Here is a 15,245-nt window from a genome sequence, read left to right as displayed (position 1 = left end):
TTATTTAGTTGCGTTAACAATTAAGTTATGAGTTAGCAATATAACACTCCCATGTATAGATATGTATAGATAGATAGATAGTGAGGTATATCATGCATAATAGAATTATTTTTATATTTGACTACTATTTCTAACTTTATTCTCTCTTCATCTTTCTTATTTTATTATATTTCATACTTTATTTTCTTTACCTCATATTTTAAATATTTATTTCTTAATTTTCGTACTAAAAAGAAACGCTTCTTCTATATATTAACATCGATGAGAGTATTTGTTAGCCTATTTTGGTCTCTATTTTGGATACGTGCAGTCTATTTGTTAGCCTATAATCTCAACAGATTTTTATACATTTTTTAATTTTTATACTACCTCATCTATTCTTGAAAAATAATTTTTTTGAAATATCACGGATTTTAGACATCAAGTGCAGACCAAACGAGAAAATGGACTCGTTCCCTTTCCTCGCCGTGCTATTCCTCATCACCGCCGCAACATGGTTCATCTCCTCCCGGCGCCGGAAGAATCTCCCGCCGGGCCCCTTCCCCCTCCCTATCGTCGGCAACATGCTCCAGCTCGGCTCCCAGCCCACGTAACATTCACAAAGCTATCTTTGTGGGCCACGTTTAATTCTTATAGTGGGCTTGTTAAGCATGTTACATTTCATGGGTTTTTAAATTATAGAATGGAGTACTATACTAGTACTACGTAATATGGAGTATCTTTTATTTCTCGTAAGGCAATAAAAGTCGTGTAAGAGTAAACGAATAGCTTCGTATAAAAAACATAAATGTTTATTTTGATTGCACTTATTTATGCAAAATAATAAACGATTATGTGACATTTCTTTCCTGATCAAGGGCGATATATACAACTATACTTAAGAGATGGAAGCAAACTATTCACTCGACTGGTTCGAAAAGCACTTTAAATATGTGGTGTCAATGGTGTCGGCAGCATGATATGCTCTATAATAATAAGTCTTGGCAACTGCCATAAACGTTTTCTTGATATTTCTGTTGATGCCTCCTGACTTCTCAAGCACCAATTTCACCAACATCTGCATGTCTTGTTCAAGTTCCTTATTTTTATTGTTGCGTTATGCCCATCTCCTCCCATCTCCTATATTCATTACCAACATTATGTTCATTATTTCCTTTTATATGCATAATAGTGTCTGAGGTCTACCTTTTGGATTTGAATCAAAGAAAGCTGTGACAGATTTTGGCTGTTAGGCTAGAGAGAGCTTTGTACTCGCTGCGAGAGTATCTCTTTCCTATGACCCGCGCAGATGTTCAATTTTTGGTTAGGAGCTCGTCGTCTGCTTTACCATCTTGCAGCTTCGTTAGCCACACGCTCCACTGTAATTGGAAGAAACTATTTTATACAACTAACTTACTTAGGACTAATGGACTACTATAGAATATTAGTCCAGTAGTAATTACTCACGGCGGTTTTCAACTGGCGTTTGGTGTATCGGTTGAATCCCCGAGGAACTGAGTGAGGGTGGTCGCGCCCCATCTTCTTTCTCCCCACTGTTTATGCTGCAAGCTCATTCAAAAGGCTTTGTTTCTCCTCAAAGGATCTAGAAGTGATCATCTTAGAAATGACTTGGGATTTGGCCCACGCCATTCTCTCGTTGGTCCTCTGAGCTCAAAGATGCTTGAGGTTGCCATGAAGTAATAAAGGAGAAGTTCCTTTTGCTTATCCCGAATTCTTCGATTCCGCAGCTCTCATACCATCTGCTCAATCAAATGTTAATGATATTTGAGTTAGTGATTAGTTAACAAAATTTAGTGTAATCACAAAATTAATTTTGTGAATTGGGGCATACTCTTGCATGTAGATCCATTCGAATTGATGCTGCGCTTGGCATCTCTTGAAATCAGTCTTGGCTAGGTCGTGATACGTGTCGTTGCTGATCTCCGGCATCCTGTATAGTGTCTTTCCGATCCATGCATCGCCGAGCCAGCGTAGTATTGGATGTAGTACTTGGCCTCAACACGAGGTAGGGTGGCGAGCCATGGCATCTCTAGCCCCAACTTTATCTGTAGTTGAATTAAATTTAGTATTATGAATTGAAGGTATGGGTACAAGTTAAAAGCTTACACTATTGTTTTTAGCACTACCGAAACTAGGGGTGGTAAACGGTTTTCGTTAATCGGTTAACGAGAACCGAACCAAACCGTCGGTTATCGTTAACCGATAACCGACATTACGGTTATCAGTTCGTCCGTTTAAAGTTTTGCAAATGTCGTTATCGGTTATAACCGATAACCGTCGGTTATAACCGTAACCGGATTAAATTCAATTTTAATTTTAATTATATGTTTATTTAATACTAGAATAAAGTATAATTTACTTCAAACTTTGTCACAATTGAAGAAATTATAATTTATATCTAAATTTTGTCTAAATCAATGTCAAAAAAAGTTCATTTTAATTTGTGTCACTATCAATTAGAGTATTATACTTATAAATTTATATCTCAAAGTCAATAAAGTTCTTAAGAATTACTATTTTGATTTTAAATATAGAATAACCCCTTTACTTATTATTGGAGACAAGTTTTAAAGTATAGAATATAGATCATGTAAAGTTCAAGTCTTTAAAGTGCCTAAACAATTTATATATTACTTTTAAATAGGAGTATAATAATAATAATAATAATAATAATAATAATAATAATAATAATAATAATAATAACAATAATAATAATAATAATAATAATAATAATAAAAAGTAGATGAAAACTTAAAAGTTAAAACAATAAATAATTTTAAATTCAATTATATTTTAATTAATAATAATAAATTGTAATTTACTTTTAAACTTTGTCACAATAGAAGAATATGTAATTTACTTCCAAATTTTGTCAAAGTCTCATGTTGCATATTTGCAATGTCAAAAAAATCTATTTTAATTTGTTAACTATTAGTTATTTATACTTATAAAGTTATAATATATCAAATTCAATAAAGTTTCTAAATATATTTTTAAAAATAAGATCTCTCAAAGTTAACAGTGCTTAAGCAATACTACTATTTTAAAAATAAGATAACCTTTCACTTATTATTAGAGAAAATTTTTCAAATTTTAGATCATTTAAAGTTTAAGTCTATTAAAGAGCCTAAATAATAATAATAATAATAATAATAATAATAATAATCTGTAATTTACTTCTAAATTTTATCAAAGTCTCATATTGCAAATTTGCAATGTCAAAAAGTCTATTTTAATTTGAATTTATTATGGTGTAGGATGAAGTTGAATGATTATGACTAAAATGAAAAAAAATATGATAAAAAATTTGACGTTGGTTTACAATCATGCAAAACGTAGAATTGAGAATACACAAAATCAATTAACAAGCGAAAATTTCAGAATTTTATATATTATAGATTGAATCATTGAATTGAATGATTGATCATTGAGGATGGCAAAGTGAAATAGTTAATTCAACTTTCGTGATAAACTAATAGTGTGATTAGTGTAGGTTGAGTTATCTATCACAACCTTAATCAGCAAAATAAACATTTGAATAAGTTAAATCAATTCGTTAGTTCGGTTATAACGAGAACCGATCGGCTCTAACCGAATGTGAATCATAACCAATCAAGATCGGGTCGGTTCCGGTTAGTTTTTTGAAGGCATTTTGGGATCGTTAACAAAGTGGTTCGGTTAATAACCAACCACCAATAACCAGCCCTAACCGAAACCCTTTCGTACTAGTACATAATTGAAGGAAAAAAATTTCGAATCGAAAAAAAGTTACCACATGGATGGGCTTTAATTGAGCAACAGAATTGGAAATTTGTCTTCTTGGATCTAAAATATATACCTATTTCATCTCTCCCCTATGCTAATTATCTTTGATGGAAAATATAGTACTAAATGATAGTGAGAGAGGAAAGATACCTCATCAGGCAAGTGCTTAGATATAACCCATTTATCCAAAATCTGATTATCAGCTAATTTTTCTTTCAAGAAATCGTAGGCAAACTTGGCTGCATTCAAGATCTCCTCCCGGGAAACCGAGTTGAGAAGCTCTGTAGAGGTTGTATATCGGAGAAGGCGACTCAATCATCTGCCCGCCGTAGCATGAGAATTTTCCATCTTTCTGCTTGAAATTCCGCAGAACATCTGTGTAGACAAAAAAATTATTTAATTTAATCTACTTGAATGAAAATAAGAAGATTAATAATTAGTTGATAATTAAATATAGTACATACTTGGATCAACTTCATATCCATGCATTCTGAGAAGCCTCACCCCATGGATGTATCGTCAACATCACAAAACTCAGATTCTCTCCCACTGAAAACCCTTTATCTGTCCAATACCTGCAATTCAAATAGCTAATTAATTTAATTTCTGTTCAAGTTATAAAAAAAAAGTTAATTAATTTATTATTAAGTTAATGTATGCATACTTGTGGATGTGGCTTAAGCATTCAGCAATCTCCGACCAAAAAGCGAGAAATCCTAAGCCTGCAGCCGGTCGATCGCCCAGAGTCTTCCGAACACATCGACGGGATAAATGTGTGGCGCTGGGGGTAATTAATCAAATAATTAGAACTATAATTACAATTAGACTAATTAATTAATTATAATGTATTTAATTACCTCCTCCATTGAAAGTTTCTACAGTGTTTTTGATGAATTTGTAGCATTTTTGATCTTTGGTTTGCATGAAAGCAAAGGCGGGGGAGGAGGGAGAAGTGAGGAAGGAACCATCAGCTGATTGCAGTTTCAAAAGTTTGTCCCAATCCAAATTTTCTAAGCCTTCCAAACTGAATAATAATGATGTTGGCATTTTGTGCATAATCTCAAGTGGAATCCTGCAATGGAAAATACACATTTGAATTTAATTAAATATAGCAGCCATGTAGTAACCTTTTTTATGTATGGAAATTAAATAAGGCGAGTATATTATTGACTCAACATCCAACCCATCCAACTTGTAATTGTTTATTCTACCTAGTACTTAATTAAATTCCATCGGTTCATTTGAGGCGTCTGCGAAATCAAAAATATGACTATTAGTTATGAACGGATACAATGTACTGATATCACTGAGAGGGACGGTCCAAATTATTGATTGAATAAATTTAAGTAGGATTAAGTAATCTTTTAATTCGTGACATCTTAATTTAAATTAATACTACTATATGTTAATTTCTAATAATGATTTAATTATGATTAGGTTAACACTTAACCTTTTCAACTTTTGTTCTCTGGTGTGATAAACCTCGTGTAATCGCTGGGCAGCCGTAAGGAAGATCTTCATACCCATGCCCTTGGCCTTTTGAAGCAGCTGTGAAATACGACTTCAAACCACACGTCATGTGCTCCTATTACCCTCCGTGAGCTTATCAACATTTCTTTGATGTACGTACTCCTACAAGTAACGTGAAGCGAAACACAATTCATCATTAAGAAATTAAAAATAGTATAATAAAGTATTTTAATATAAATTAAATGGGCTCCTACTTTTGACCTTGTCATCGTGAACATTCCACGATCTCAAGGCTACACATATGCAATGGTGTTAACGAGGCGATCATAAACACAGAAGCTTTTGATCGCTTCAAGATCCATCCTGGAGTTGGTTATGCACGATCCACCGGCTGGAGGGAAACTCGTGGGCGTACACCCCCACGTCCTTGATCATCGCCACCCATGCCGTCACTTTTTAGCCAAATATTCCTCACCTACCAAAGAGCCTACATTACAACCAAAGATAAAGACCTCTCGGACTTTTGAAGCTTAATCACATTTAGTAGAGGAGGGAGTAGACTTTGAGCAAGCCTATGGTAAACTTTGCATGATGCATGATTTGAGTGCTTTTGTACACATTACCCTTATACACTTTGAGAGTGAGAGAACACTTCCCATCTTTGGAAGTTTGCCACGTACGAGGGCTTGAATTCAAGGAGTTCCACGAGTTAGTAATGAAAGTGCACTAATAAGCCTTGCATGATTTGATTGCGTTAATACATGTTTAAACTGTTCTTCCATATTTTGAGGCAATTATGACATCTAGTCCTTGTGCATTCCGTGCGTCTATTTTTGTATCTTTATTGTTTTGTTCGAGGACAAACAAAAATGTAAATTTGGGGGAGTTGATACGCTCGGATTTTGCACTGTTTTAAGGCCATTATTTGGTCCGTTTTTGATGTCAAAGTCACTCTACACGTCAATTATTTGCATATTTTGTCTATTTTGGTATTTTGACGTATTTTGTGAGAAATGTGCATAATTGAGCCGGAAAAGGGAGCCAAAACGCCAAGTTTGGGAATCTGGAGTCGAGACGGCGACGGCGACCGCCGCTGATGTGCGCGGCGATTGACGGCGCCCACCGGGCGTAGATCAATGCAGCTGGTCCGCCTCGGAAAAATATGCTTTGAAGAGAAGTCTCGTCCGGCGACCGTCGGGAGATGTGTGGCGGTCCGCCGCCGAGGGAACAGACTGAATGAACCAATGCGGCGACCGGGCCGCCAGAGTGCATGGCGGCCAAAGCGGGAGAAAGGCGGCGAATCCGAGAAGCCCTAGATTTGCGCCCGTATTTACCATATTTTGGAGATCTTTTCCTTCTACAACAAGGAATGGCTTTCCCCTATAAATAAGACCTCAAGCTTCATCAAAAGGGAGAACTACTACTTGCAAAATACTTCATAGAGATCAAGACCTAGAGTACTTCATTTGTGCAAGGAGTTGGAGAAGGATTTCAAGAAAATCAAGAACGACAAGGATTCTACCCACGGGTTTTATTTGCTTTAGTCTTATGTTCAAATTGTCTTCCCTTCAATATATGTTTTTAGCTTATTCAATTATGTGTAACTAAACTCATAGGATTCTAGGGATGTGTTAGTAACGACTTTGGTTATACAAATTCCTTTTTCTATTTAATATCCGTTTTGTTTTTACTTTGTTTCTTCCCTAAGTAGTTTTGATGCTTCATGAGTGAGTGACACAATCGTGTATGATTTAATATAGCTTGCTTCATAACTGTGACAGAGTTCTAGCGAGTTAGATCCACTTAGTAGACGCTACAGTTAGTGATAAGGCTAATTTCATGCATCGGATATGTGGTGAAAAACACTTTATTTTACCGGGTCTAACGCAGTTTTTAAGCCAGGTGTGTGAAGGAATCGCTAGATCCAGGAAGAGCTGGAGGCAATGGACTAGCAAATGAAAATGAAGGAAAGTGAGCAGAGTTGAAGAGAAAAAAAATGGCTAGACGAAGGAAGTCAATAGCCGAGGGCAACAAAGACTATTCATACCTCGCTGGACCCACTTCAACGCCTATAAATAAAGGAGCATGCAGCACACGCAAGAGGGATGATTTTGCTCTCAGCTCACACACACACACACACTTGGGAAAAATGGAAATTCCGGGGTAGTTAATGGTTTCTAGGGGTTCATCTTCGGAGAAAAGTTAGTGGTAACACCGTCCTTGCGAAGGGCGAAGATACAATCTATTTACATTCAGTTTTTTTGCACTTTTATCCGTCGAACTTCATCGTTTTGGAAGTCGATTTAGTTGCTGGCTACTTATCGGTTATCTATGCATTTAGTTTTATGTCATGTTTGTGTTTATCTTGCGTTGATTTACGTTGATTCTGTGTTTTTGAGGTTTAATTTCGGAAGTTGAATGTTATTCTCTATTTTGGATAATTCTGTGCTTGATCTGGGGAATAGGTTGTGGATCTGAATTGTTGTTGTTGATCGGTGATTGTTTGGAAAATCGGTAGTCATGGCTATAATTTTGGACGGAGTTGGTTTTGGAGGCTTGGATCCGGAGTGGATTTAGCATCCGAAGTGTGGATCTGAACAGGGGAAACCGAGTTGTGCATGGATTTTGAGTTTTCTGCTCTCTTTCTGTTTTACTTCGTCTAGTGACCGTAGATCTGCTTCAGTTTAAAGTGTTCTTCGTTTCTGTTGCTTTAAATCAAGTCTGTACGTTTCGATTTACATTTTATCTCTGTTTTGCTGGATATTTTACGTCAATGGTTAGAGAAGATGATGTCGCTGTTAGTTAGTACTTTAGTTAGTTGTTTTCCAGCTTTTCATCCGTATTTTACCTTTTCAGAAAATGGTCCCCACCGTCAGTTGTTTTCCCAGGTCTAGGTAATTTAGAGGATAGTTTCCTAGATTTAGTGATTGTCCGCTTGTTTTAGTTTATATGCATGATTTATTTTCCGCCTAGATCTAGATGTTAGCGTAACATGTTTTAATTGCCAAGTCTAGTTTAATTTCCTCAACCCAAAATTGCGTGGCAGCAGCCAACCCGAAAACAGTCCCGAGTCCTTGAACCTTTTTATTACGCATCCATCTCTGTGGGATCGATCCCTACTTCCCTGTGCTAATTTTAGTATACGTGGTTGAGGGTTTTTGAAGAGGTATTCTGTGTGTCCGACGACCGAGATCTTCCGACGATCCGTGAGTTCCTAAACCTTGTGATCTAGTGGATTCACTGGACCTAGGGGACTTGTTATTTCTTACTATGCACACAGTCTAAACAGACAGTCGTAAACTGAGCTTCAGTTAGCTTCCCTTAAAACGGTACTGTTAATTGAGAGTGAGGACTTTTCAAGGGTCTTAGGAGCTTTTTGGAGTTACGCGTTAGGATTGACAACCCTAATCTTGTAATCAACGTTTGTTTCGCATGAGCATAAGCTAGGTGACTCGTCCTTTCAAAGTATAAACTGTGCTAGGGTATTATAGTTGGAATTTTGTATAACCATAACTGTGAACACACATCCCTGGAATTCCCTTATCTCTATGGTCTTTCTCGTGATTTATTTGCTTTTAGTTGATCTATGCTCTTATTCACTCTTAGGTTTTCAAAAGTTTTCAAAATCCAAATGTTTTTCCAAATAGTAATTGAGTCTCAGTAGAGGATAGACACTTTGTGTTCTTCTTCCCCGTGTTCGATATCCGGTACTAACCTTTAGCTATACTATATATACCCTGTATACTTGCAGGTATTTTTAGTGCTAATAAAAAGTGCATCATTCATTTTGTGAGGGACCAAATAATCAAAAAGATAATGTTCATGACCAAATTGATAAAACGGCCATATGTTTAGGACCAAATTGAGATATTTTTTAAAAGTTAATTATAACTAATTTTTTGTTAATTGAAATTAGTACCTTGACATTTTTTGTATATCTATAAAGATGCTTCAATTTATATTCGAATTTTATTATAGTTTATTTAGTATATTTTAATTTTAAAAGTAGTATAAACTTTTTGAATATAAAGAATATTGGGATGTCCCAAAATATTAGACTCATTTCTTTTTTTAGCAAAAAGCATCTATCTTATTTTATTCTCCACCTACTTTTTTCTCTCTTCTCTCCCCTACTTTTTCCCTCTCTCATACTTTACTCTCTCCACTTTAACTATTTAAATATCACTTCCTTAAATCATGTGCCCAAAAGAAGTGAGTCTAATACTTAAAAGTAGTATAAACTTTTTGAATATAAAGAATATTTAATAAATAAATATATTAATATGAAAATTTTGTATAATTATTTAATTTATACTCCCTCCGTCCCTTATAATTTGTCACTATCGAGTTTTAAGAAATGTAATAGAAAGTGAATTGAAAAAGTTAGTGGTACGTGAGTCCTACTTTTATATATTGATTTTATAATAAAATGTGAATGAGAATGAGTTAGTGAAATGTGAGTCCATTACCAAAAATAGTAAAAATGAAATATGTAAATTAAAATGTTACCCTACAGAAGCTATAAAATAATGTTAAATCATGCTTAGAATCAAATTCAAAGTATTCCCTTACCACTCAAACTCAAAGCCATAAAAAAATGGTACATGAGTCCTATTTTTATATATTGATTTTATAATAAAATGTGAATGTGAATGAGAATGAGTTAGTGAAATGTGAGTCCATTACCAAAAATAGTAAAAATGAAATATGGAAATTAAAATGTTACCCTACAGAAGCTATAAAATAATGTAAACCATGCTTAGAATCAAATTCAAAGTATTCCCTTACTACTCAAACTCAAAGTCATCAAAAAAAAGAAACTCTGAACTTCAATCTCTTAAACTTAAACTACATAGATAAAGTAAATTTATTTTATAGTAAATCTTATAGGAATGTGATCAATGAAAATTCTAAATATTGTACAAACTCAAAACTATGATCTGGACCATTGAAAAATGTCAACAAATTACAAAAAAACATTAACAGGAAAATGTCAACAGAATTTCAACGGTAGTCAATGATTCATGTTGTGTTGATATTGTGTTGATACTACGTTGACATTAAAATCTTAAAATTTTACACTGTGTTTATATTGTATTGAAACTGTGTTAAAGCTGTTGAGTAGTTTTGAGTTTATACAATATATAAGTTTGCATTTTATCACTGACCAAATCTTATAATCCTATATAAATCAAATTACGAATTGCAATGTGTTTGTTTTTCATATTTTCATTCTAAAATTCACATTGTTAGAAGCGTGACCGATCAAAGATTTTGACCGAGTCATAACTCTGATGCAACATTTAGTTTTATAAAATTAAATGATATCAATCTACATTTAATTTAATTTAATTTTTTTGTTAGTTTAACGTTTCTTCTAAAAGTATAAGGAAAATGATGTTTATATCTCTTATAAAAGGATTAGTGATATCGTAATATATGAAATTAGAAAATGATGATTCTAATTAAAACTGTATACTACTTTCTATTAATTTAATTTTAGACTTATGAAATTATTGACATTTAATGCTATTAATTAAGATTTAACACTTTTATTTTACAATGTCTTATATGTTTCTCATGCATTAAATTGTAATAATTTTTTTGTCTAATTATATATCTAAGGATATTATATATATTGCTATAGTGGGATTGGTCCAACCGGTTGAATCATGAATTGATAATTTTGTCGGTTTATTTATCTATCTAGTTTTATAAAACATTGATTTACTCACTTGCATCATTTCAAGGTTCATATCCTCTATGCTAATTTTGGTAGGTCTTCAAATATTTGTAAACATATTCAGACTTTTAAACATTTAGATTTTAGATTTCTAGAATATGTATACTAAACCAAAATTAGTATTAAAAAATTGGTATTTTTACATTTGGGGTTAGAAACATAGAACTCAGATTTTGATTAGAAAAATGGTTGTGTATATATTCTCTGTACAGGGTTAGATTTCTTGTAGTAGATCCGTAATAGAATGTACTATAATACAGATTTATGTATACATTGGTCGGTCGTCAACATAAGTTTAATAAATTTAGTCAATTTTGCAATTTTCTGGATGAATTTATCCATATACGAAATGGCAATCAATTTTTCCTTAATTGTATGCTCGATTTTGATACGTATGGTTCAAATTTTCCATATTGTATATAGAGTATCGCGCCTATTCGCCTTGGCTAAATCTTATAATAGTCGATGTGAAATTGGATTAATTATCTCAGCACCATTGTCAGAACAATTATTTACAATTGCAGGTTTCTTAACTAAAGCCTACAGTTAAAACTTGAGAATCCATTACTAATTTTTACCCAAAAAATCATGAGAATCCAATTTACATTCTAACATTTACATTCAAGTAAAACTAATAGCAGTCCAAATCGTCGAAACAAATAGCATTCCAAATGCTATTATTGCTTCAATTATACACATCATCTATCTTAATTCTTCTATCACTATTTAAAATAATTAATTAGTGAAGTTTGATTATTTATTGAATTTTTATTTCAGATACTAATCTATTAAAATAGAGCATTGAAATAAGAGAAAATTGCCATTTAAGTACCTTTTTTTCCCTGAAATAGCGTGCGTTATGAAATAATATTTGTAGAAATAAGCAATAACGCGCATTTATTATTTTTGCGTAAATTTGCATAATCATAAAAGTCATACCCGTGTATTTGACATTTATATAATCTATCTAAGGAAAATAACTTATTACATAAAGCAAAAATGCGAAATGAGATCTTCATAACAACCTAAATGATTAATTCATCATTTCCTATCATGGTATTTAAAACCAAATTTCGGCCATTTACAATCAATATTCTTTGTCTCAAATTTAAGAGTTAGCAAGTATATAAAGCAACACATTGACAAACAAAGACAAAATAAACACATTTAGCAATGGCGTTTGGTTGGTTTGTAGCTCTGATTTGCTTAGTCTATTTTAACCAACTTATAAACGCCAACCAAAACACCTTACAAACATACATCGTTCACGTCGAGTCACTACAACTCGACGATCTCGACTCATTTTTCACGACCGATGTGGCGCCGCGCGTCTTGCACCGTTACCACAACGTGCTCACGGGTTTTGCCGCGAAGCTATCGGCCGAGGACTTAGAAGCGCTTCGCGGCGTGAAAGGGTTCATCTCCGCTCGGCCCGAGCGAGTGTATGAGCTCCACACCACCCACTCGCCCAATTTCTTAGGCCTCAACCAAAATGTAGGATTTTGGAATCACTCCAACTACGGGAAAGGCGTTATAATCGGGTTGCTCGATACCGGGATCACCCCTGGCCACCCCTCGTTCAATGACAAGGGGGTCCTGCCCCCGCCCGCGAAATGGAAGGGCAAGTGCGAGTTTGGCCCCAAGGGAGGATGCAACAACAAGCTGATCGGGGCGAGGAGCCTCAGTAGCGACGCGCCGACCGACGAGCAAGGCCACGGCACGCACACCTCTGGCACGGCCGGAGGGAATTTTGTGCCTGGCGCTGCCATTTTTGGTAACGCCAATGGCACGGCGGCTGGCATTGCACCCCTGGCACATGTTGCCATGTACAAGGTGTGTAGCCTTGCTGGGTGCGCCGAGAGCGACATCATGGCGGGAATCGAGGCCGCCATTGAGGATGGCGTCGATGTCCTGTCGCTGTCGCTGGGAGGGGGGTCCAACCTTTTCTATAGCGATAGCATCGCCCTCGGCGCATTCAGGGCCATGGAGAAGGGGATCTCCGTGGTTTGCTCGGCCGGGAACAGCGGCCCGGACCCGCGCACCCTGTCGAACGAGGCCCCGTGGATCCTCACCGTCGGCGCTGCGTCGATGGATCGGAAACTCACCGCCACCGTCGTTCTAGGCAACGGCGAGGAATTAAACGGAGAATCGGCGCACGGCTTCGCTCCCACAACGGAACACGAAATCGTTTACGCGGAACCAGCACTTTGCGAGGATGGTCAATTGTCGACTCTCAACGTGAAAGGTAAGATAGTTGTGTGTGAATTAGGGATTTTTACAAGAACCAGTAAAGGGGCGGCGGTGAAGAAGGCCGGCGGCGCCGGCATGATACTCGTAAATTCAATAACACAAGGCAACACAACTTCCGCAGAAGCGCATGTTCTACCCACATCACACATTAGCTACTCAGACGCAACCAAATTGAAAACATATCTAAAATCCACCAAAACCCCGAAAGCCAAAATCATACACAAAGGAACCCAAATAAGCGACCGTACAATCGAAGCCCCAGTGGTGACATATTTCTCATCAAGAGGGCCCAGCATTTCAAGCCCGGGAATCCTGAAACCCGACATCACCGGGCCCGGGAACAACATCCTCGCGGCCTGGTACACCTCCGTCGACAACGCTACGTCCGGCTTCAACATGATTTCGGGGACCTCAATGTCGTGCCCGCATCTTAGTGGGGTGGTGGCGCTCCTGAAGAGCGCGCACCCAGACTGGTCTCCGGCGGCCATAAAGTCTGCCATCATGACCACCGCGGACCAGGTGAACCGCGAGGGGAAGCCAATCAACGACCAGGGGCTTCTCCCCGCGGACGTGTTTGCCACGGGGGCAGGGCATGTCAACCCCACCAAAGCGAATGATCCCGGCCTCATCTACGACCTCAAGGCAGAGGACTACATCCCCTACTTGTGCGGCTTGAATCTAAGCAACGCGCAAGTGGGCACCGTGGTGCATCGCAGAGTGGACTGCAAGAAGGAGACGAGCATCCGTGAGGCGCAGCTGAACTACCCGTCGTTCTCGATCACGCTTGGATCGACGCCGCAGAATTATACAAGAACTGTGACCAACGTTGGTGAAGCGAACTCTGAGTACAAAGTGAGCGTGGCTGCTCCGGCCGGTGTGGATGTGAAGGTCGAACCGGCTGCTCTTCGGTTCGAGAAGGCGGGTCAGAAATTGGCGTATAGTGTGAGGTTTAGCCGGTCGGGTGGTGGTGGAGCAGATAAAAAAATAGTTCAAGGAGAGATTAAATGGAGCTCGGGCAAGCGTTCTGTTAGAAGCCCCGTCGCAGTTATGTTTGGATGATTCCTATTCTCTATTCAATAATAAAATTTGTTGGTGAAACATTTGATGCTATATATTGTATTGTACTAGTACACTATATTTTCCTAATTAGGCGGTCAACGTTTGTATTTGTTTTATTTTCTGAGCTTTGCCTTTTAACTCAGGAACGAGTTTAAAGAAAGTGAGTTAAAAAAATTAGTGACATGCGGATCCTACTTTATATTAGTTTTATGCGGATCCTACTTTATATTAGTTTTATAATAAAATGTGAGTGAAAATAGTTAATGGAATGTGAGTCGCTACTACCAAAAATAGTAAAAATGAAAGGTGACAAATTTTTAGAACGGATGAAAATATAAATAAGTGACAAATTTTTAGAGACGAAATATATGAAGTATTAAGAATTGAGTAAAGTAACATGAAAAAGGGATTTGGAAATATTCCCTGTTTCTCCACATCAGTCAACATACATCCACAGTAGCTATATATAGCAATGATAAGAAGAATCTAGAAATATGAACAAATTCTTAATCACTAAATGACAAAACTACTCAACAAACAAAGGCCAGCTCACTGCAATGCATTGGATCGATGCTCATACCAACACACGTCTCGTTCACGCGCTGAGATTCCTTTTTATCCTTGTATGCATGACGATGCAGCATTAAGCTTTCTTGCTCTTCTATCTTCACACTAACTTGCTCTTCTAGCTTCACACTAACATCCCCCCTCAATTCGAGCGTAGACTGAGGACATATGCTGAGCTTATTCCTCAGTTTCGAGAAGAATTGGTAGGACAATGGTTTGGTAAGCACATCAGCTGTTTGATCAGAGGAGGGAACATGTCGAAGATCAATCAGCTTAGCGTGCACTTTATCGCGCACAAAATGAATGCCCAATTCAATATGTTTCGAGCGAGCATGTAGAACAGGATTGCTAGCTAGAGCGATGGTGCTGATGTTGTCAACCCAAACAATAG

The 15,245-nt window shown here is 36.7% G+C and overlaps 1 protein-coding gene and 1 pseudogene across 1 annotated transcript; one reads left to right on the top strand and one right to left on the bottom strand.

Moving 5' to 3' along the window:
- Positions 1–782: 782 nt before the first annotated feature.
- On the bottom strand, positions 783–5,855 carry LOC125220310 (annotated as a pseudogene).
- A 6,296-nt stretch (positions 5,856–12,151) lies between these two features.
- Positions 12,152–14,287, top strand: LOC125220309 (subtilisin-like protease). The gene has a single exon (XM_048122468.1). The coding sequence runs from the start codon at positions 12,152–12,154 to the stop codon at positions 14,285–14,287; it is 2,136 nt and encodes a 711-aa protein (XP_047978425.1).
- The last annotated feature ends 958 nt before the right edge of the window (positions 14,288–15,245 follow it).

The sequence above is a fragment of the Salvia hispanica genome, chromosome 4, assembly GCF_023119035.1.
Source record: "Salvia hispanica cultivar TCC Black 2014 chromosome 4, UniMelb_Shisp_WGS_1.0, whole genome shotgun sequence".
NCBI lineage: Eukaryota > Viridiplantae > Streptophyta > Magnoliopsida > Lamiales > Lamiaceae > Salvia > Salvia hispanica.
The sequence above is the reverse complement of the archived record's forward strand: the minus strand, read 5'-3'. Positions and strand labels throughout refer to the sequence as shown.